At 42.1% G+C, this 22,526-nt stretch overlaps 1 protein-coding gene across 1 annotated transcript in view; it reads left to right on the top strand.

Moving 5' to 3' along the window:
- The window catches only part of LOC126456173 (protein takeout-like), a 186,651-nt gene that overhangs the window by 131,450 nt on the left and 32,675 nt on the right, over positions 1-22,526 (top strand). The window contains exon 3 of the mRNA XM_050091926.1: positions 21,399-21,491. Coding sequence (XP_049947883.1) covers positions 21,399-21,491 — 93 coding nt within the window. The remainder of the gene's footprint in view (positions 1-21,398; positions 21,492-22,526) is intronic.

The raw sequence follows: 22,526 nt of genomic DNA on the forward strand, positions 1-22,526 counted from the left end.
TTCAGAACGGGAGGTAAATGTGGAATCTTCTAATCGGTATACAGAATCCCAATGGTGACGGTGTATTTGTTATAGTGGAGAAACGCTCATCTACGTGTGACGAGTGTGCTGCGGTCTCTAGAGTCGTGTCGGTTACTGCCGGCGTTCAGATATCATCATCGCCACTCTGTACGTCTGTATCCACATCGCTAGAGGTTGGTGGTTGGTTGGTTGTTTTTGGGGAAGGAGACCAGACAGCGAGGTCATCGCTCTCATCGGATTAGGGAAGGACGGGGAAGGAAGTCGGCCGTGCCCTTTGAAAGGAACCATCCCGGCATTTGCCTGGAGCGATTTAGGGAAATCACGGAAAACCTAAATCAGGATGGCCGGACGCGGGATTGAACCGTCGTCCACCCGAATGCGAGTCCAGTGTCTAACCACTGCGCCACCTCGCTAGGTCACATCGCTAGAGGGGCGAGGTTTAGACGATTACATAACTGCAGCGTTCAGACCAACTGCTCCGAATACATGGTATAAAACTTCTTGTATATCAGAAAGGAGTTAATCATGAATCATCTGATACTTCATTGATAAAATACGTCACAATATTTCATTTCGTTCTTTAGTTGAGATATTCCTTCTTGTTGTCATACTGAAACGTGTTTAATCTAATGATGTGTACTACACTGTGTAAAAACATTGTGTTGTGTAACTAATCAGACTGCAACATGTTTTCCTAATCAATTTACAAAAGCTCAACAATATACGATCTTCTGAGTAACGTATCCTTCTTAACTGTTTTATCAGTTATGCCATGAGGTGTCTGAATGGTTTACAAAATAAACAACAACTATTGTGTACTAAGTAATATCTACTAACGACATTTTCCAATTACACACATCCAAAGAAGTTTTGAATCATCCCGGTTCCCTGAACTCATGAAGATAGACATTGACTGTAGATATGATTTCACAGACACAGACCCTTTGACTGTTCAGAGATGTATTATACCCACCCAAAGATGTAAACAACCGTGCATAGAGCAGCGCCTATTAGACGGAGGGGGTCCGACAGCCGATTAGTTCCACTAATTCTATCGGAAGGAGGTACGCGGCTCGTGTTGTCTGTAGTTCAGCAATGCCTAGGCGATCAATACCGCGGTTCGATCGCGTCCGCATTCATACTTTGTGACAGGAAGAGCTCTCAACGAGGGAAGTGTCCAGCGGTTTCGGAGTGAACCAAAGCGAAGTTCTTCGGACTTGGGGGAGATACAGAGGGACAGGAACTGTCGATGACATGCCTCGCGCAGACCGCCTAAGGGCAACAACTGCCGTGGATGACCGCTACCTACGGATTATGGCTCGAAGGAACGCTGACAGCAACGCCACCATGTTGAATAATGCTTTTCATGCAGCCACAGGACGTCGTGTTACGACTTAAACTGTGCGCAACTTCACTCACAACGTCCATGGCGAGGTCCATGTTTGCTACCACGACACCATGCAGCTTGGTACAGATGGGCCCAACACCATGCCCAATGGATCGCTCAGGATTGGCATCATGTTCTCTTCACCGATGAGTGTCGCATGCGCCTTCAACCAGACAATCGTCAGAGACATGTTTGGACGCTATCTGGTCAGGCTGAAGGCCTTAAACACACTGTCCACGGAGTGCAGCAATTTGGAAGTTACTTGCTGTTTTTGGGTGACATTATTTGAGGCGGACGTACGTCGCTGGTGGTAATGGAAGACGCCGTAACGGCTGTACGATACGTGAATGCCATCCTCCGACCGATAGACCATATCGGCAGTATATTGACTATGCATCCGTCTTCATGGACGTAAATTCGCGCCCCCATCGTGCACATCTCTTGAATGACTTCCTTCAGGATAGCGATATCACTCGACTAAAGTGGACAGCATGTTCTCCAGACATGAACCCTATCGCACATGCCTGGTGTAGACTGAAAAGGGCTGTTTATGGACGACGTGACCCACCAACCACTCTGAGGGATCTACACCGAATCGCCGATGATGAGTGGGACAATCTGGACCAACAGTGCCTTAATGAACTTGTGGATAGTATGCCACGACGAATACAGGCGTGCATCAGTGCAAGAGGACGTGGTACTCGATATTAGAGTCACCGCTACTTACAGCAATCTAGTCAAAGGATAAACTACCTGCCTGTCTGTTGAAAATAATTTAATAAGAGCTTCCCTAATTCAGAAAGAGTTAACATGAAAACGTGAAATCAACAGAAGAAACGAATTAAAAGCAAATCTGATTCTTTATGCGACTACAGAAATCACTTGCATGTCTGGGAGCCACAGCTCTCTGTTACTTGACAGGGAAATAACAAAGCTTTAATATGATTCATTACAAATCTAACATAGGAATACTTTACTGGACATACATTTTTAGTGATAAGTTATCCTATTGGTGGCATAAACCTGAGGCACTGTAAATAGTTTTCATATGTTTACTTTTATCTGCCTTAATACTTAAAGAGAGGCATCAGGTGTGATGATTCTTCCTGGTCCACATTCAAGTGTGTGCCAAATGATTCTTGCTATGATTAACGGTTTTCACCTAAATCTTTGACTCCGTGTTCCACATACATGGTATTCCTTGAGACGACTCACGCTATGACTCCCATTCCGTTTATAGGAAAATCATTAATGACATTGAAGGCCACTATCTGGAATGACACATTAGGAAAAAAAGTATACAATTATACAGAGGTGACAAAATTCGTGGGATACCTCCAAATATCGTGTCGGATCTCCTTTGGCGCGGAGTAGTGGAGCAATTCGACGAGGGAACGACTCAACATATCGTTCGATATCCCAGGCAGAAACAGTGATCCATGCTGCCTCTATAGCCGACAATAATTGCGAAAGTGTTGCCACTGCACGAACCGACATTTCTATTATGTCCCATAAATACTAGATGGGATTCACGTCAGGCGATCTAGGTGGCCAAATCAGTCACTCGAAGTGTCAAAAATGTTCTTCAAACAAACTGCGAACAACTGTGGCCCGGTAAGATGGCGCATTGTCATTGACAAAAAGTCCATCGTTGTGTGAGTACATGAATTCCATGAGTGGCTGCAAATGGTCTGCAAATAGTCAAACATAAGCATTTCTAGTTAATGATTGTTTCAGTTGGATGAGAAAACAAAAATCTACTTCTTTTGAACACAGCCCACACCATTATGAAAGTAGGGAGGAAAACTATGTTGTGGCATATTTTGTTAGCACAGGTTGTCTATATTAGGGGGCAGTGAGGACTCAGAGGCAAACCTGTTGTTCTCCTTTGATTGACAGGTCATTAACCTATTGTTCTCGATGACTGACAGGTCCTTAATCTATTGCTCTGCTAAAACGAACCTTCCTTTTGATTCAAATCTACATCTACATACATACTCCGCCATCCACCATGCGGTGCGTGGCGAAGGGTACTTCGTACCACAACTAGCATCTTCTCTCCCTGATCAACTCCCAAACAGAACGAGGGAAAATTGACTGCCTATATGCCTCTGTACGAGCCCTAATCTCTCTTACTTTATCTTTGTGGTCTTTCCGCGAAGTGTAAGTTGGTGGCAGTAAAATTGTACTGCAGTCAGCATCAAATGCCGGTTCTCTAAATTTCCTCAATAGCGATTCATGAAAAGAACGTCTCCTTTCCTCTAGAGACTCCCACCCGAATTCCTGAAGCATTTCCGTAACACTCGCGTGATGATGAAACCTACCACTAGCAAATCTAGCACTCCGCCTCTGAATTGCTTCTATGTCCTCTCTCAATTCGACCTGATAGGGATCCCAAACGCTCGAGCAGTACTCAAGAATAGATCGTATTAGTGTTTCATAAGCGGTCTCCTATACATATGAACCACATCTTCCCAAAATTCAATCAATGAACCGAAAACGACTAACCGCCTTCCCCACAACTGCCATTACATGCTTGTCCCACTTCATATCGCTCTGCAATGTTACGCCCAAATATTTAACGGACGTGACTGTCTCAAGCGCTACACTACTAATGGAGTATTCAAACATTACAGGATTCTTCTTCCTATTCGTCTGCATTAATTTACATTTATCTATATTTAGAGGTAGCTGCCATTCTTTACACCAATCACAAATCCTGTCCAAGTCATCTTGTATCCTCCTACAGTCACTCAACGACGACACCTTCCCGTACACCACAGCATCATCAGCAAACAGCCGCACATTGCTATCCAAACTATCCAAAGGATCATTTATGTAGATAGAAAACAACGGCGAACCTACCACACTTCCCTGGGGCACTCCAGATGATACCCTCACCTCCGATGAACACTCACCATCGAAGACAACGTACTGGGTTCTATTACTTAAGAAGTCTTCGATCCACTCACATACTTGGGGCCCAATCCCCTATGCTCGTACCTTAGTTAGGAGTCTGCAGTGGGGCATCGAGTCAAACGCTTTCCGGAAGTCAAGGATTATGGCATCCGTCTGATACTCTTATTCCATGGTTCGCAAGATATCATGTGAAAAAAGGGCGAGTTGCGATTCGCAGGATCGATGCTTTCTAAAGCCGTGTTGATGCGTGGACAGCAACTTCTCTATCTCAAGGAAATTCATTATATTCGAACTGTGAACATGTTCGAGAATCCTGCAACAAACGGATGATAAGGATATTGGTCTGTCATTTTGAGGATTCGTCGTTCTACCCTCCTTATATACAGTCGTCACCCACGGTTTTTTCCAGTCGCTCAGGATTTTACGTTGGGCAAGAGATTCCCGATAACAGCACTTAAGTACCCATGCTGCCACTTCCTCTGCTCTATTCTCTTGACATCAGTCCTCCAGATTTACACTGCCTTGCCAAAACCATTTTCATGAAATGTAGCCAATGTTTTATCACTCCCTCTTAAATCTTGAAGAGCATGCATTCCGTCTTGCTACAGTATTGGTTTACTCTCACTTACAAGAATCATATAGCAGTTTATAAAATTAGCCAACTGCTCCTCCATTTTGAACACTTGCGATCTCATCAAACTTGACGGACAACCTCTGGACTGTTCCTATCAAGAAAGGATCCATGTGCTTGACTTACACAGCCATATTCTATTAACGCTATACATACAAAATCTCCATATAATCTCACAAAGAGCATTTAATTTCCTTCATTAACTTACCATGACATCAACATTCATATTATTTAAATCGCCCAATTACTCATAGTGACACGAAATCTCAACCATACGTATTTATTATTAGACCAGCAGCTGCTCAGCAACTCACTCCCAAAATATACAAAATCCAAGGCGGTTTTGAACTCTACTTTAATCATTTTCTCATTAACTTTGCTTTGCTTAATCATCACAAGAAGATCAAAAATATTTGAAAAACAACACTTTCTACTAACTCGGTCCGAACAGGTCTTGGGAGGCCCAACAGTACCGACCGGCCGTCGTGTCATCCTCAATCCGCAGGCATCACTGGATGCGGATATGGAGGGGCATGTGGTCAGCACACTGCTCTCCCGGCCACATGTCACTTTCCGAGACTGGAGCCGCTACTTCTCAGTCAATTAACTCGTCAGTTTGCCTCACAACAGCTCAGAGCACTCCACTTGCCAATAGCGCTCGGCGTACCGGATGGTCACCCACCCGAGTGCTAGCCCAGCCCAGCAACGCTTAACTTCGGTGATTTGACACAAAACGGTGTTACCGCTGCAGTAAGACTGTTGGCAAACATCTGTTAAATCAAGGCAAAATTTGCTACGTATTGTCCTAGAGGCCAAGACCCTGCTATGTTAGGTTTTAATTTTATTACTATAGACCTATTATGGCGCGATTAGCATCATCAGGTTATTGTACTTCAGGCGGCCCTGGTGTTCATATAACATCGTTGTCTTAGTTGCTGTGAGTACACTAGAAGTTTGCTCCCTTGGCGTTGGTGAAACTATGGTAAGTGTTAAGCTTTATCTGCAGCATTTACTTCTGAAGTTGTTCCGTTATGAAAGTTTATTTCACAACGATGTTACTTGACAGTTATTATGAAATTATTTTTCAGAAATAACAGCTCCAGCTAAGGTTTAACACCTATTATATCTACACTAACATAAGAGGAACTAACTTATACAGTAGTGGCAGGAACTAAGACAGCGATATGATATGGAATCAAAAACACCTGATGTAAGCTCTCTCTCTCTCTCTCTCTCTCTCTCTATATATATATATATATATATATATATATATATATATATATATACACACATATGTATGTGTGTGTGTGTAATGGAACAAAGCAGCGTCTTGGCTCATAGCATAATACATAACTATCCTAACTCCTGAAAGACACCTATTTTTAAATTTTTTCATATTTTCTGTGTATCTAAACATTTTAAGGTTTGAGTTGGATGACAATAAATGAGTGTTTAAAAATGGGAACATTGTCAAACATTTACACCATCTCCTAAAGCACACAAATCCAATGATGTTTAAAATACGGCAGCCACTTGACAGGATTGCCAGTGCTCACAAATTTGTCAGTAGAGAATACCACATTTGCAAACTTTCCTGAAAACATAACTGTCAGGCTAACTATCAAAAACTTGCATTTTATTGTCATGCTCATAACACAGTTATGCAGTATTACAGTCTTGTAACAACGACACCAAATGCATTAACTATAATAGTCCCTACAAAGAGACTCTTATAAGGACCAAAGGAGATGGAAGATGTTTTCCTTTTTTTCCAACAGTCCATGAATTTCCATTGTAATGACAGAGAAATTTAACGTATGGTCTGGCAGAATGTTAAACACATTTGTACCAATGAATATCACCCTCAACTCCACCAATATTAATCCCCAGAAGTATTTACAGCGATTGTTGTTAACCACTGTGCTGCACCTTGCTTCCCAGAAATTTAAAGTATGAAAGAGTGACGTAGGTTGGTGCAGTTTTCATACTTTTACCTATAACGAGCATTGTAACACTAGTCTGGCCCTTTTTTTCACATATTTTGTAGATGATGATATTTTCCTGTGGTGCGATCTTTTCCTGAAATTAAAAACTGCGCTGGAATATTATAAAGTTTTTCCAAATGTGAATACATGTTCCAAGATACAACGTGATCTAGTACAAGCGATGCAGTCAAGGTAATCTTGTCAGTATTCTATTTAGTCATCTATCTGTTACATCATCACTTTATTATAAATCGTTAACGGTACACAAAACAGTTTCTCGCCTTCTGCATGAACATAAATGATTGGGACTGATTTTTGTAAGGAGAATTCAGATTTGATTTTACTGATTTTAGTTTTTCTCCATCATAAACGCTTTATACTGGATATCAGATTTTTCTCTGTTACAGAAGTATGCATCAATTTAATTGAAGTTGGTTTCAGTTCATATGCAACAGGGAAACTTTCTTCTCTATGTTTTTCTTTTTTTTTTTTTTTGATCTCTTTGTTTGTCCATCTAGTGTTAGCTATCACAAACAAAAGTCTGAGTCAAGTTTTGTGCTTCCACCCAGCGAGAAATCCCGAAGAATGAGTATTGGTGCTACACTGCATTTACAGCTACTACTATATTGTTTAATCGTTTACTGTGTTTATGTGATGTATGTTATATATGAGTATATTGTCAGGAACTTACGTGCAAAACGTCTATGCAGTTTGTAAAGAAACCCAATTATTTTGTTCTAATGATGTATGCAATACCATAAGGTGAGTGCGTGCACACATTATAGCAAACCACGAATCTGATGGCTACAAACAGATTGTGAATAACATGATGTTTCCAAATTATGAAGTATTCTGTAATCTCATTGTAGATCTTGAAATCGGTTTAGAATCCCTGAAATTAGAGAAAACCGAGCAAGTCAAATGTGCCTATGAATGTAATAACATAATAGAAAAAGAAATTAAATTATTTCCTAAGGGGCAGTCGGGCGAATATAGTATAGTAAAAAGCATTAACCGTAAGCTTAGAGAACACGACGCCTTAGTCACTAAGAGTGACAAAGGGAACACCGCTTAGTGGCTTATAAAAATGAATATATAGAAAAGATTGTAAAGTTTTTTGAGGAAAATGACATCACTGAGGTTACCGTAGATCCAACCGCGGAATTGCAAAATGAAATCCGGCGTACTTTAGCTAGTTCTGTCAGCCTGTTCAATAACTTCCAAAAGAATGGGCTTATAAATATGAACCCGAAATCACCCGTGCTCAGAAGTCAGTTTTAACTGCACAAACAAAATCACCCGATTCGCCCTGTAGTGAACGGTATAGGTAGTCCACATCACACACTTGCTAGGCGCCTCCATTTTAAAATTAAAGATGCTTTCACATTTGAAAATAATTTTTCTGTAAAAAATAGTAAGGAATTAACTAACAATATTTAAACTGTAAGATGTACACCTGACACTAGACTGGTGTCCTTTGAAATCGTCAGTCTTTATACAAACGTCCCGGTTGATGAAACCATAGACCTTGTAAAAAAGAATCTTCTCAAGCATAAAAAACTAAGTGAAATTCAGATTGCGCAATGATTGGTTTGCTTAAGGTCGTTTTAAAATACAATTATTTCACGTTTAATGGGAAAATGTATGTGCAGCCAGATGGTCTAGCAATGGGGAGCCCCCTCGCCGGTATTTTAGCAGAGGTTTTTATCAACGCCCTGGAAATAACGTTCTTCAATTCAAGTTCAGAATTACGCCACAAAATCCGCTATTATGCACGTTATGTTGACAACATTATCATTGCTTTTGATGGTACTGATCATGAGTTAGAGCTTCTCTTCAATACTTTCCATTGTTTACATGAAAAAATTTCCTTCAAAAAAGAACTTCAGAATGAAAAACGTGAACTTAACTTCCTCGATTTAACAATTTCTGTACAGGATAGTTCCTTCAATTTCAATATCTTCCGCAAGGAAACGTATTCAGATAATGTCATCCCTGCTGACTCAACTCATCCAAAAGCTCATAAACTGGCGTTTTTTTCATTCTGCCATTCACCGAATGGTAACTACTCCTTTATCACCTGCGGATCAACAAAAGGAATTGAATGTCATCAAAGCGATTGCGGCTAATAATGGGTACAATCAGAATATGATCGATTACTTGTTCAATAAGAAAATTTCCGAAAATTGTTCGACTTTGATCAACAACCTCCCCACTGATAGCAAAGAAGCTAAAAAATTTATTTCCATTCCTTTCTTGGGTAATATATCGTATAGGATTAAATGTCTTCTAAAGAAAAAACATAACTGTAACGTCTCCTTCTCTACAGATAACAGTTTAAAAAGAAATCTTGTACATTCGGTAGAGATTGCCAGCGATTGGTTTTCCAATTCAGGTGTTTACAAACTAACCTGTAATAACTGCCCATCTTATTATATTGGTCAAACAGGCAGAGCTGTGAAAACAAGATATAAAGAACATCTATTAGGTAAATAAGGAGCGAATATACACAACTCTACTTTTGCTGAACACCTCTTGATAGCCGGCCATACGCCTAAACAGTTAGAAGACACGGTTATCCTACACAGACAAGTCAAAGGGCGTAGACTAGATCTGTGGGAAGAGTTACAAATTTTTAAACATCTAGAGCTCAAAGACGGTAATATACTGAACCTTGCCTGTAGACAATTTTTCGAAGGCTTTAAACCTGTACTGTTTATGGTATAACATTAATGCTGGTAACCTCAGTGGTCTATTTTCTCAGGAAGCTATGATGCACTTTCAAATCTTTAAGCTCACTACCCTTTATGTAATGTGGTTTTCTCACGATGTATGGCTGCCACTACATCGGCCCTTATGTGATTTTCTCTGGCTCTAAAACGTTGGCTCCCTGAGAATGTGTATTAACTGGATTGTGGACCAGGGTTCGTCTTAAGAGCCATTATTGTTAATTTTAAAGTTCTGACATATATACGGTGTGTGTGCTTCACTAATATTGTAATGTAATTTTTATATTCTGGCTGTATATGCCACTGTACGTAACTCTCGGCGTAAGCGCCACCTGCCTTTTTGATGTATAACTACATTAATGCTACCAAGGCTCCCACACTGTTATAACGGGAGTGTTAAACGCTTTCCTTCTCTTTATTGTTACTTTATCTAAGGACGCTATTAATACTGATAATTTACACGTTGCTTTTGTACACCAATCGGCATATGGTTCGCGCCATGAGCGCCACCTGCCCTGGCCGCAGTGTAACTACGCTGGCCGATTACACTCAGTCGCTTGTGAGCTCTGCAACATCCATGTACTAACTTACATATACATGACAAACCCTAATTTTAGGGCTATATTTTAATTTGGACAAATGGATTATGCAGACATTTGTAAAAACGGCGATGATACATCAGTCCATAGTAATGTAAAATTGTAAGTACCAGGCGTCCTTCTCATATTTTTGTAATACAAGAGCTCTGTAATATGTGTTTAAATCTATTCTTGACTTAAGTTTCACACCTTTTAATGTAAACTATGATGTTCATTGTCCTTAGGCCACCTTCTGGAGAAGACAAATTTAAATTTGTTGAAACCTAGGTAAAGATTTCTTTATCCATTGCAACTGGTCGGCTGTTTATAATTTTATTACGTGGAACCGTTGCTGTTGTGCAGCTATGTTTAAAATACAGATATAAAATGGCTTGAAGTGTAATGACCGCAAGGACGAGCAAAACTTGGTATTTTAGTTCAACAGAACAAAGCAGGTGGGAGCCACGCATCTACATTCTGCAAATATGGAAAGGTTTTACCCAGGGAATTACACGCTCAGAAAATCGCATTTAACAGTGGTAGTTTTCGAGAAGCTCGTTTCACGCCTCGTCTAGAAAGGAGAAACGTTTAAGAGTACACATCATAATTCGAGAGCGGTAGGATCCTGGGCCTTCGACATTGCAGTTTGCCTTTGGACAGTGTTATTCCTCACGTTGCTCGGAATCGCACGACTGTCGTGTGAGTATGGAGGCGGGAGGGCCAGTCACGATCTCAGAGGTTGCTCGCGAATACCACCAGACGTCTCGGGTCGTTGTTCGCTCGCTCGTGCAGGATCGTGCAACCATCTAGCGTTCTTTGAGTCAAGAAATGGGATAGGTTGCAGTAAGAGAGGAATCCACATGCACAGTACGACGACTGTTATATTGGCCCGGAAACTGGCTGTATGGTGTGAAGTGCCTTTGAGTATACAACCTTATCACGTCTACCCCCCACAGTCAGCAATTTGTTCAGCAGCCATTACATCTCTAATGTGTTAAGGTCGGTTGATGTCACCTGGACCGGCCGAGCTGGCCAAGCGGTTCTAGGCAATACAGTCTGAGACCGCGCGACCACTACGGTCGCAGGTTCGAATCCTGCCTCGGGCATGGATGTGTGTGATGTCCTTAGAGTAGTTAGGCTTAAGTAGCTCTAAGTTCTAGGGGACTGATGACCTCAGAAGTTAAGTCCCACAGTTCTCATAGCCATTTGAACCATTTTTTGATGTGACCTGTCGTCGAGATCTCTGGGACGTTATCCTTCAACAGGATAACGCAAGGACGCATAGTTTCCATGCAGTTCTGACCTGCTTCGACACAAAAGATGTTCGGCTGGTACCCTGGATAACACATTCTATAAATGTCCCATCCACTGAAAACATCTGGTCGTAGGTAGCACATATACTTGTATGCCGCAACTCCCCAGCCGCTACATTACAGTGGGAGAAGCATGGAGTGACGTACAGATATCTGTTGTTCAAGCTCAGTTCGACTCGACGCCCAGCAGGATTCGGTTCTACCGGAGGTGGCTGCTCAGTGAGAGTTCTCAAACGGCGTACCATCAATTTTGATCATGTATTCTTTCTACTACCAGCTGGAAAATTCTCCTCTCGGAACATAATAAAGGCTGACTGGAAACTGGGGGAGTAGCTGCCTCAATATTCGTTCCGCCTTTCATACTAAAATTGTGGCATGCAGACATATTCATGCTCTTTTACCACAGACTATTCTAAATCCCTTTACGAAGCCTCTCTTTGTACTTTAGCCTTCTAGCCTTCATACTTAGAATCTCCCACTGCAACTTTGTACGTAGTCCACTATCTCGTTTCTCTGTCATTAACTTACAGCATATCGCACATCACTCTCTCCTTCCGCTCCACAACCCTCTCTCCCACCGCCCCTTCCGGTCTCTCACCTGCTCTGCTTCGATATCAAAAAGCGCAAATATGTTCGCAAGCAAAAGTTTCTATTGAGTAACGCTGACTGAGGACTGAGGCTGCTGTTCTCCCTTTTCTCTGTCAGAGTGCTTTAAAAAGGAACATATTCGACATTTTTGTACTCTGACACGAGCACTTTTCGGTTGGTTCGCGCCTTTTTATACGAAACTAATTCTACTGTTTGTTAACGTTTCGACAGTTTATTTATATAATTCGACACACTTACATGAACACTTTGAGGCATGTGTTTACATTTTCATAGTAATATAGAGGCCAAGGGCGGATGGCCTCTGCAGTGCAAGAGTTGGTTTTATACGGTGGGTTGGCGTCGGGATGTTGCTACGTAGTAGCAAACCACCCCCACCCCCGTCGCCCACACCCGCCCCTAACGGGCACGTGTTGACGACGCGATGTCGCTAGTGCTGAGGCAACAGGTGGCCAACCGCCTGATGGTGGCTAGGTTAGGATGTTGATGCGGGACGCCCGCCGCTGAACGTGCTGCAGAATTCTTTAATTAATATGGTGTCTTTTATCGCACTCCCAGTTTTTATCTCCCGTCGACATTCATCTCCCTTTTAATATTCACCCTAGTCAATTTAAACCAATTTTAGTCATGATTCTCCCTACCTTTCCTCGCAACACGCTTCCGCATTCGACTCGGAACTTAAGATTTGCAAAGAGCTGATTATGAAAGACACCTGCTCGAGAAACTCGCATGGCAGACACACGATAATGCCCAACAAATTTCTGTCTCCAAAGTAACTTGGGACTCTAGTCCACATGGCACACGCAGAGTGGGAAGAACTATCGTGGATCTTGTTTTAACACGTTTGGACGTTTCATCCAGCCAAGGTGTTGAATTGTTTCAGTCAAATTAGATATAGCCGTTCATCAGTAACTGTCAAGGGAAAAATATTTAACAGAATGCCTCAGAACAACGAGTATTTCGAGAAGATTTTGAGAAGGAAGTTCACATAGGTTATCACATTCAGATTGTAAACAAAGTTCTCGCTCGACAACTTGGGGTTAGAGGTCCCTCGGTCATATACGTTGATCTCCTCACTTATCGATCAACAAAAACTCTACCCTAGTGAGAAATCACCAGTCGGAGCAGTAAGTCCTTTTGTCTGAAGTTGCAGTTGCCACCATTCTGAAGTAGTGTATTGAACTAAGTGTTGTCTGCTCCTTATACGTACTAGACTGTCACTGTGAGAGTACTGATAGAACATCGTATCTGAGTGGGTAAACGTAATCTTAATAATAAGATGGTTAAAATGAACGTCCATATCTTTCTATGAAACACTGAAACATATATGACTCCCTCTCACAGTTCGCATTTCTAAGAATTTAGTTTCTCAGTAATTCAAGTCATTGTCTTCAAAATTCCCTAATTCTTGTATTCTACCACGTTCCCCTTTCCTCTTCTATCTAACTTGTCGAATTCATCGCTGCCACCGCCATCTCTATCTCCTTATAGATTAAAGTTAACATTCTACTTTTGGTAAACGACCATCAACAATGTATTTTTTCACCTATAGCTGATTCACTGTTTCCGTCGTAAATATTTCCAAATGTTGGATTCCACTCTAGATCAAAAATTTATTATGCGTGTATAGGAATTTTAAAATTGCATAATGCCAATTCGACCGTTATGGCCATTATATTCTCGGGATAAATTAATAAAGAAATAAGTAAAAGGTAGAACATGTGGTACACGAACTCTCAACATATGTATCTACATACATACTGCTACTCATTTCGTTCAGTGTTCCAATCGCAAATTGAAAAGCGGCGGTCTGTACGCTTCCACGCAACCCCTGATTACGCTTATCTTGTCTCCCCAGCTGCCCTTACTTGAGATGGATGTTGGTGCCTATAGGAGTGTTCTGCAGTCTGTCGCAAAGGCCACCATTCTAAATTTTCTCAGTAGTCTACCGCGAAAAGAACGTCTTCATGTTTCTGGGGAGCCCCATTCGAGTTCTGGGAGCATTTCCCTAACACTCGCGTGTCGATCGACCCTGCCATTTACAAATTTAGCAGCACATCTCTTAATTGGTTTAATGTTTTCCTTTGGGTTTCTCAAACACTCGAGTGGTACTCAACAATGGGTTGCACAAGTGTTCTGTAAGTTGTAGAGCCGGCCGAAGTGGCCGTGCGGTTAAAGGCGCTGCAGTCTGGAACCGCAAGACCGCTACGGTCGCAGGTTCGAATCCTGCCTCGGGCATGGATGTTTGTGATGTCCTTAGGTTAGTTAGGTTTAACTAGTTCTAAGTTCTAGGGGACTAATGACCTCAGCAGTTGAGTCCCTTAGCGCTCAGAGCCATAAGTTGTAGATGAGCTACACTTTCCTCGATTTGTCCCATTAATATGCCGAGATTACACATTCCATACAACCGACTTTGCTTGTTCGTTACGTTTCATGTCTCTTTGCAACCTAACGCCTTGGTGCAGAATCTGCGACATGGTCGCGAATAAAACTGTGACCTGAATATAGAATAAATTTCCTTTACTTTACGTCTATAGTCACGAATTTATTGTGAACAGAATACCGGTTTCGGTCTATAATGACCATCTTCAGACCTGGTTTATGAAAAAATTTCCTAATGTACTGTAGCGTTATACATCAAAACTGGTAGTCTAATGACAAAAGTTTGTGACCTTAGACGTAAAGTAAAGGAAATTTCTTCACGCCTAAGTACACTATGTGATCAACAGTATCCGGACACCTGGCTGAAAATGACTTATAAGTTCGTGGCACCCTCCATCGGTAATGCTGGAATTCAGTATTGTGTTGGCCCACCCTTAGCCTTGATGACAGCTTCCACTCTCGCAGGCATACGTTCAATCAGATTTCTTGGGGAATGGCAGCCCATTCTTCACGGAGTGCTGCACTGAGGAGAGGTATTGTTGTCAGTCGGTGAGGCCTGATACGAAGCCGGCGTTCCGAAACATCCCAAAGGTGTCTCATAGGATTCAGATCAGGTTGTCGTGTAACCATTCCGCCACAGGCCGGACATTATGAACAGGTGGTTGATAGTGTTGAAAGATGAATTGCCATCCCCGAATTGCTCATCGACAGTGGGAAGCAAGAAGGTGCTTAAAACGTCAACGTAGCACTGTGCTGAGATAGTGCCACGCAAAACAACAATGGGTGCAACGCCCCTCCATGAAAACACGAGCCGGTCGAAGTGGCCGTGCGGTTCTAGGCGCTGCAGTCTGGAACCGCGAGACCGCTACAGTCGCAGGTTCGAATCCTGCTTCGGGCATGGATGTGTGTGATGTCCTTAGGTTAGTTAGGTTTAACTAATTGTAAGTTCTAGGGGACTAATGACCTCAGAAGTTGAGTCCCATCGTGCTCAGAACCATATGAACCATATTTCAAAACACGACCATACCTTAACACTACCACCTACGAATTTTACTTTTTACTTTTGGCAGTACGCATGCTGACAGATGCCGTTCACCGGGCATTCGCCAAACCCACACACTGCCCATAGTAAACATAATCCATGCCCACACCATTAGGGATCCTCCTCGATATCGGCCTCTGTCCACAATGTTTGGGTCCAGAAATCGTGTTCCACCTTCCCTCCAGATGCGAATCCATCGAGAATCACTCTCCAAGCTGAATCGGAACCCATTTGTGAAAACAACATTGGCCTACTGTTCGACTGTGAAGATCTGTCAGAGGTAGATATACAGAACGTCTCCGACAATAAAGTCCACTTTGCCGGAGCCTTCTCTACACCGTTTGCCTCAACACAACACGTCCAGTGGATGCTGAGAGTTCACATGCCAGTTGCCGTGCAGTCCTAAGGCGGTACGGTCGTGCCCTTACAGTCACATAATGGTCCTCTCTTCTGAGGTCAAACGTAGTCGGCTCGGCCCTGGTCTTCGGGATGCTGTTTCAGTATCTATAAACTGTCGCCATATCCGAGAAACAACAGGGCGATTCACATTAAGCCTATGGGCCAAACCAGCTTGCGACTGTCCTGCTTCCTTTCTTTCTACGGCCGTCCGCCACAGAGAGTCTGGTAGGAGTCTCCTCTGTGCCATACTACACCATCTGTGACTGTGTACAAAGTGACTGTAGATGTGGGGCTACCTTGAGAATACTACCTCGTTTCGTAGGTGCCCTGACGTCGTCAGCTGACTGGAATGCCATCTTCCATGCACGACACAATCGTACGGACATCTGGTTGACAGTTTGTATGATTATGTCATGAATTAGACACACGACGGCAAAAGGCCGCTTCATGCTTTAAGTTTCTGTACTACTGCATATACGTGGAACAGAGAAGAATGGGGGGACGACGAAGTGGGCCACCTGCAGGGATCGATTGATAGAATACGTTCCTGGGCACTGGTAGCCTAGAACTGAACTAGCAACCTGTTCCCAGGCACGAGTGCCATCCCATTCAGCCTGGTTGCACAGTTCTCCACAACTGAGGCACCCTGTCAGAGCATGAGAGGAGGGCAAAGACAGAGAAACTGCGAACGCGCCGAATTTAAATGACAATGCATCGCACTGCATATGACGGTTGTATATGTCACATTTCTCACAATACAGATCACAAACAAAACAAATTCAAAGTATTATTTGTTTCTGGCCCGCTGAAGGCCTAATACAATTTTATGTAGTGCAGTCTGACGGCATACGGACAGACGCAGACAACATTGATTCGCACTCAAGTTTAAAAGTAATCGTGACTTAACTAGTGTCGGAATCTCGAAAAGTTCTTAAACATACAACTGTTAATCGACATATTGTACCACTTTTGCCATCTCATTATGGACGGGTGAAAATTCCACCTGAGGAAAACAATGTGCGACACTTCCTGGACAGTTTGAACGCAAAATTGTCTTTAAAACTTGTACTACACCCCAGATCAGTTAGTTACATCTGCAAACGCATAGACATCAGCTGAGACATCTTACGGTCGCGAATGCAACCGTAAAACATTTAAGATTTTCAGCGTCCTCAATTCCTTTAGAAAACTATCCTTGTCGTTCTTTCAACGCCACAATGAATGTTTAAAAACTCACGTATTTTTAAATAGTAGTCAGCTTAGGGAGTGGTCTGTGTTAGAATTAGTGCCTTCTACAATGCCATTTTCATTTTAAATGCCTCCCCTTCGAGTCAAAAACAAGCTGTTTCTCTCCACTCACTAGATTGTCTCTTTTTATGCAAACTTGCACTAGACTGTGAACGTCCTTCACACACACACATCAAAAGAAGTTTTGCATTACGCCGGTTCCTAGAAATCCTGAAGACAGACGTTGACTGTGGATATTATATCACACACAGAGTCCCTTCGACTGTTCACAGATGTCACCAAACCCGCCCCAAATATGTAAACAATCATGAATGAGCAGCGCCAATTAGACGGAAGGGGTCCGACAGCCGATAAGTTCCAGTCATTCCATCAGGTAGGAGGTACACGGCTCGTGTTGTCTTTAGTTCAACCAATCCTAGACGGTCAATACCGCGGTTCGATCGCGTCCGCACTGTTACTTTGTGCAAGGAATGGCTCTCAGCAAGGGAAATGTAGGCATCTCGGAGTGAACCAAGCCGATGTTGTTCGGACATCGAGGAGATACAGAGAGAAGGGAACTGTCGATGACATGCCTCGCTCATGCCGCCCAAGGGCTGCTACTGCAGTGAATGACCGCTACCTATGGATTATGGCTCGAAGGAACACTGACAGCAACGCCGCCATGTTGAATAATGCTTTTCGTGCAGCCACAGAACGTCGTGTTACGACAGTACTGGCACAAGACATTGAAGTTTGAAGGGTTATATATATTTGTTACACTCAGCTTAAATGAGTGGCCCATAGATGTGGCTGGTCTCAATGTCTGGATACGTTTTTTCGTCATAGGACGGCAGCTCACACCTGTCGTAAACTTAATTTTTAAGCTGAAATAAAATATAATAAAACAATGCAGGCAGGTTTTGCGGTGAAATTTAAAATAAGGAGTCACTGACGTTGACGTATAATTTGAACAAGTAGTTTGTTTTTCGTAAGGGTGGCTGTTAATAACTGACGCTACAAGAGTTCACTATAAAATTCATATGTCGCGATCATGACACTCTACATTCTGGTCACAGTTCATAAAATACACTGTGGTCTGCTGTCCTTTTCCACTATATTGCGCTCACTTGATCGTTTTCGAACGTCGCTACATACATGCTTGTCCCTGGGCGTGACTACCAATCCAGTACTACCACCAGATGCGCGGCACGTCCGGCTCTTAGTTTCGCTCACAACCCACTGCCCTCAAAGATGGCCGCCCTATCCAACACTCGAAACGACTGTGTGACTCATACAATGTTTGCCAAAAATTACGAATATTCTAAAGCTAAACACAAAAACACACATGACGTATTGAAAAACATGGAAATTTTTCGGCCAATAACAATACAAAGAACAATTTTTTTGTATCCGCGACCGTTTTTTCAAACATAATGTTCTTGTGGCGTGATATTGCTTTTACCGGATTTTTGACGCTTAACATATGCAAACAAATAAAAATAAATACTTAATTACTCATCTACCTCTTTAAAATTTAGAATGCAGCCGCTAGTTTGGTCTCTTTAAATTTATTTATTATTAAAAACACAGTTTCTATCAGTCGAATGCCATATTCCGACCTCTCATTCAAAATTTACAATGAACAGCACAGAATGTGAAACGAATTTTCTCATTTTAAGGGTACTGGAGGAGCGATTTCTTTTATGTGCTGAAAAACATCCTACAGCGCGCAAAATAATTCTTTAGAGAGACTTTTATGTCTTTTCCTGTCATCAAAATCCTTTTTTTGTGAAACATGTCCCCTTTACGTTGCACCCCACGCCAAGTAGTCATGTGGCGTATTTTAATTAAGGCAGACAATTTATAATGTGCTGATTTTCATCCACATAAAAAATTGGCGTGATCTTCAATTAAAAATGAACACTTTTCACAACACAATGATTTTTAAGACCTGAAGATGACAGCAATATCTGTAAAAACCGGTGTTCTTAAATAAATAAATATTTTATGCGCTCTAGACTGTAGAGGATTTTTTAGCAAACCGAACACGGGTATCAGGGACCTGCCAGCTACGTAAAACCAAATAGGTGACGATCTTGGGAGCTGTGACTACAGAGTAAAACGCTGCTACAGGCTTAAGTGTTTCACAACACACTGTTCATTGCACATAGGATAACATGCGGTTCAGCAGCAGACGACTCCTACATGTTCTCATTTTGACCCAGTTAAATGGCGTGAGCACTGGATCATCGAGGTTGGGCGTTAGATCAGTGGAAAGACCAGGTAGATGATCGTCTCTGGATACACCCATAAACAGCTGAACGGGTACTCCAAACATGGTCCGCACCATAGGTGATGCTAGTGGTGGCAGCATTATGGTGAGAGGGACTTTCTCCAGGGATTCCATAGGACTTGCAGTAACAAAATCACCATGACAGCTACGGACCAGGTGAACATTATTGTGGACCACCTATATCCCACAGGCTCCATTTCTTCCCCGACACTGAATATATCTTCTAGCACGACAAGTGTCTTGTTGCTGGGCCAGAATTTTACTATAGTTGTTTGAGGTGTATAATAGTGAATTCAAACTGAGGTCTTGTTTGAAACTGATAGAACAAGTCGGGGATACTGTTTGGCTCCAGCTGCACACCCACTAACCACAGGTTTGTAGTTTCCGAGAACTGCGTGACCTGTGCGTATGCTTACCCACGGAAAACTGCCAAGGACTTCTCGAATGTACGCCATGCAGAATCGCTTCCGTATGAATCCGTGAGAAGGGAAATCCATGCTGCTACACAGCCGGTCGTATTTGGTTTGCCCTATCACTGTGTGAAGAGACGTTGTTTTGGCGATATGACTGAATAAAGTATCTCTGTCTCCCCCCGCGTCCCCTGGCTCCATACTTACTTCAGCTTTCGGCCCCGGGTTCCTCTCTCATTATCAGGTGATATCTGAGTGCCATGTGCTTCTTGGCCTCGTCCTTACACATCCGTGGCGCTGGCTGTGATGTATTAGATGACAGTCCTTCCTCGCGCTGAACAATGTCTTCAATCGGTGTCCACCGCGCCCCCTTGGGCCTCGGTGCTGCACAGTTATCGTGCTGTATTCAATTGCAAGCCGTCGTCTTTATTACATCTCATAACACTCTAGTTGTACGGAACATCAGGATCCAAACCCCTACATAACCTTCACTTGGACTGCGGCCATCTCCTTCCGTTCGGCTGACGTATACAGCATACACAGAAAGAGGTATTTTTCTGCAATTTAAATACTTAATTGTTGTCTCTGAAAACCTCATATACATAATGAAATCCATGGCGTAAATTTGTACTGTCGAAACAGTATTTATCTTGATGCTGAACCTCAGATTTGGTCAATGTTTACTTTCAGATAAACAGGTATTTAAGACTACTTCACCTTCAGAAAACGAAATTTTCTTCTTTGTCATACGTAAAAGTTAAGAGCATAGTCACCATAATTCCAATAGTTTAAAAATTATTCAGCAACGTACACTCGCTAGTCGACAGAGAATGAATGGAATCTACTGATGATGTTAAAAATTTATCGAAACATATAGGGGTGAAAATTAGATAACTATGTTTGTTCTAGCAAGAATCCTTTCAAAAATTTATTTATTTCAATAAGTTTTTGGATCCATAAATAGGATGATGTTACAGCAACACATCAGGATATCATCTCTTTACAGACAGTAGTGCCCTTTAAAATATTATTTTATTGGTATTAATAGATCCCGACGTTGTGGGAAATTTTGCAATCTCTTTGCCACAATAGTATGAAACCCTCTCAACTTTCGTTAAAAAGCTGATTGTAAGTGCCTTATTCATTGAGTGAGCTAAGAGATAAGCACTGCATTACCGTATGATAAGAGCTGTTAACTTAATATCTTGATGTGTTTCATGAGTTATAATTTGGAGTCCTGTAATTACACCTAATTATGGGCACAAGATGTAAATAATTCTAGTATACTGAGCTATTCATTATTATGTGGCTGGTTAAAAATACGATGTTTTTACTTCCCTTTGGCTGTTTGGCAACCTTCGTAATTGAAGTAATCATTTGGAGCCACTGCAGTAGCATTTTGTATAGTTTAGATTCTCCCAATCAGTAAATTTAGAAACAACATTGAAGTAACCACATCTCTGTTTTTCTTTGCAGCCTCGTCGTACAGTACGTGTAAGCAGAACGACCCGGACTTCAACGGCTGCCTCAAGGAGGCGCTGCAGTCAGCTGCTCCACTGCTCAAGAACGGTACACAGTTTGCTAATGTGTCTGCCCAGAGCTTCCTTAAAAATGTTGTTGTATTCACATAGTTTACACATAGTTTCAGCAGGAATAGTAAATATTGTGGATGCAGCGTGGGGTAATTCGAATAAAATATTTCATATCACATGCATCCACTATATTGGTTACAGAGAGGCATCTGTTAGAATATAGCCAAAACAAATACTCAGTTCACTTATGGTCTTCACAGAGGCACCATCTTTGTAATTTTCCTTGCTGATACTGAAATTCATGTCTTTGGTTTTCTTTCGTTCAGTGTAACTTAACAGCATATTTACATTACAACTTGTAAACACTGTTGATTGTTTCATTTGCTTTCTATGCATGGACGTCTCTAGTTTTCTCGGAAACTACCGTAATGCTGTCATCTATCAGGAGCTGTATTTATTCTGATATGCCTCCCGAGGAACACCTGTATTAATGTGTTTTGGTTTTGAAAAGGGCTCCACTTAAAGTGTTTAAATGTATTTTAGCTTTATATTACATGCACTCTGTGTCCGTAACTGCTGTGCACGATCAGAACTTGGCATTGGTGGCCACATTACTGGAAGAAGATTCCAAATAAAAGGCACGAAGCGTCCTAACAAAGAAGTTGAAATTTGCAAATGCACCTTTGGCAAAACGTAATGAGACATCTAGGCACGCGGATGTATTTTCTGGCATGGTTGTGCGCATGCGTCACCTCCCCCTCATAATTTCAAGACTGTGACCTTAGTAGGCAAGGTGAAGCTCACTGTGTTTATCGATGCCCGAGGTTCGATACTCATCGAAACTCCGTAACCTACGCAAGTCCTTCAAGAGTAAACATCCTGTGCTGCTCATGGAGAAGGTGTGTCTCCTCCACGACAAAGGGCGTCCAGACGTCTCCAAAATAACACAAAATTGTAATAACCAAGATGGCCAAGTTCTAGTGGGAGCAGCTTGAGCATCGGTTCTAGAGCTCGGACATGTCACCCTGCGACTCCCAATTGTGTAGTCCACATTTTTAAAAAAAAAAAAAAA

The sequence above is a fragment of the Schistocerca serialis genome, chromosome 2, assembly GCF_023864345.2.
Source record: "Schistocerca serialis cubense isolate TAMUIC-IGC-003099 chromosome 2, iqSchSeri2.2, whole genome shotgun sequence".
Classification (NCBI taxonomy): Eukaryota; Metazoa; Arthropoda; class Insecta; order Orthoptera; family Acrididae; genus Schistocerca; species Schistocerca serialis.